Consider the following 1,871-nt stretch of genomic DNA (forward strand, 5'->3'; position numbering starts at 1 on the left):
GCTCTCAGATGGCTAAACTGTTTAACAACATGATCCCTTACTTGTTGGGAAGAGATTAGAAACGCCTTCCTTAAGAAATTTTTCGATGATGATCGCTATTTGGAAGTAAGGAGACAAATCTATATTCCGCCAAGATCCACGAGAATCGTTTAAAAACGCTTGAGGAAGATTCAAGAGCTATGAACTTGAATGTCCCCACCATGGTTATTCAGAACCACAATTCCTTAACATCTTCTATGGAGGTGTTAACCTGAGCTACAAGACCACACTCGACACGGCGAGTGAAGGAAATTTCGTCACTAGGAGCCCCGAAGATGCTAGACGCCTTATCGAAAATGTAGCAACGGAAAAATCCTATGAAAAGATGGATGAAGAAATAGGAAATTCGATAAATTCAAAAGATAATTCAGATTTGGAAGAGATCAAGAATTCCCTCAATTCACTCCACTCTTTTCTTCAGAATCAACACCGATCTGATATAGCCCAGATCGAAGATGATGTCTTGTCCGATATGGAAAATCAATTAGAAGAAGAGGCAAGCTATTCAGACCCCTATTTTGTGTTTAACATTGATAGTTTCACCCAAGCCTATGACATTAATGTGAAATCACGCATTGGAAAGGAAAAGTTCAATATTAGACAAGCACTTACTGGCAACCGTAAAGCAAAGTCAGATTTTTACAGAAAAATAAATATGGTTTACGGAAAGTTAATGGAGAAAGCAGATTCTTTGGGTGAACTTATCCGAAAATTAGAAAGTCAAGTAGCTGAAATTGCGACTGCCATAAAAAGAGAAACAAGACGTCTTCCCGGGAGAACTGATCTAAACCTGAGACGACAAGTCAGTGCCGTAATGTTGCGTAGCGGAAAACGTCTCGCGACAAACATGAAGAGCAACACCGAAATTGGTAATTCTGCCAATGCTGATGAAACAGGCAGGAGCGATTCTCAGCCTATACTTCTTGATGACCCTGACCCAAAATCTTCTCGTGAAAACGGGAAGTCTACCGCTGAGATTATTAAGGAAAATACTATAGACTTAGAAGTAGAAGACGATTTGGAAATTGAGGCCGAAATCGATCGACAGTATGGCACCCACGTCGATCGACCAGTGGATCCTGTCGTCGATCAACAATCCGAATAACCCTATCGATCGACGTCCCACTCGGCCCGAACCAACGATTGAGAGAGTCTATAGAACCCTACCCCCTTATCATCCTAAATCGCAGACTAAGAAATCATTAGAATATGTGATCTGCAAGAAAGCATTGGATAAAATTACTGTGGAGATGTCTCTTAGTGATGCTATGATAATAGCACCTTCGATAAAGAAGTATGTGAAGGATATGACGTCTCCAAATTATCCAACTGCTGAACATAGCGTGATGATGGTGTCAGAGGAAGTAAGCGCCATGATTCAAGGAGAAACTCCAGCTAAGAGGCCTGATCCTGGTAGTTTCGTCCTAGATTGCAATATACAGAACACTCGTTTTCCTCGATCACTATGTGATCTTGGCTCTAGCGTAAATCTTATGCCTTACTCCGTTGCAGTAACCTTGGGATATAACGAGTTTATGACAACTCCGATAACCTTGGTTCTATCTGATCGATCTATCAGGGTACCTGAAGGAATTCTCGAGGACGTTCTCGTAAAAATTAATAATTGCTTCGTGCCTATGGATTTTGTTGTGTTAAAATACAAACAGGAACCAAAAGACCCCCTCATTCTGGGTCGGCCATTCCTACCAACGGCTGGAGCAATCATTGATGTGAAAGAAGGATGGATAAATTTGAACATCGGGGACATCTCGATGATCTTTGATATGGAAAAGCTAATCAAGCGACCCTTGATAGATGACCAAGCCTTCTAG

General features: G+C 41.3%; 1 protein-coding gene across 1 annotated transcript; it reads left to right on the plus strand.

Moving 5' to 3' along the window:
* The first annotated feature begins 1,289 nt into the window (after positions 1-1,289).
* LOC106403627 lies at positions 1,290-1,871 on the plus strand. The gene is made up of 2 exons (XM_013844443.1): positions 1,290-1,649; positions 1,707-1,871. The coding sequence occupies exons 1-2, from the start codon at positions 1,290-1,292 to the stop codon at positions 1,869-1,871; spliced, it is 525 nt and encodes a 174-aa protein (XP_013699897.1).

This window comes from Brassica napus, chromosome C2 (genome assembly GCF_020379485.1).
Source record: "Brassica napus cultivar Da-Ae chromosome C2, Da-Ae, whole genome shotgun sequence".
Taxonomy (NCBI): Eukaryota; Viridiplantae; Streptophyta; class Magnoliopsida; order Brassicales; family Brassicaceae; genus Brassica; species Brassica napus.

What these genes read in the sequence shown, in the direction of transcription:
- LOC106403627 (XM_013844443.1), top strand. Translation starts at nt 1,290, where the DNA reads ATGTCTCTTAGTGATGCTATGATAATAGCACCTTCGATAAAGAAGTAT. An exon ending in GAATTCTCGAGGACGTTCTC is followed by an intron (nt 1,650 to 1,706) that starts GTAAAAATTAAT and finishes AAATACAAACAG; the next exon opens with GAACCAAAAGACCCCCTCAT.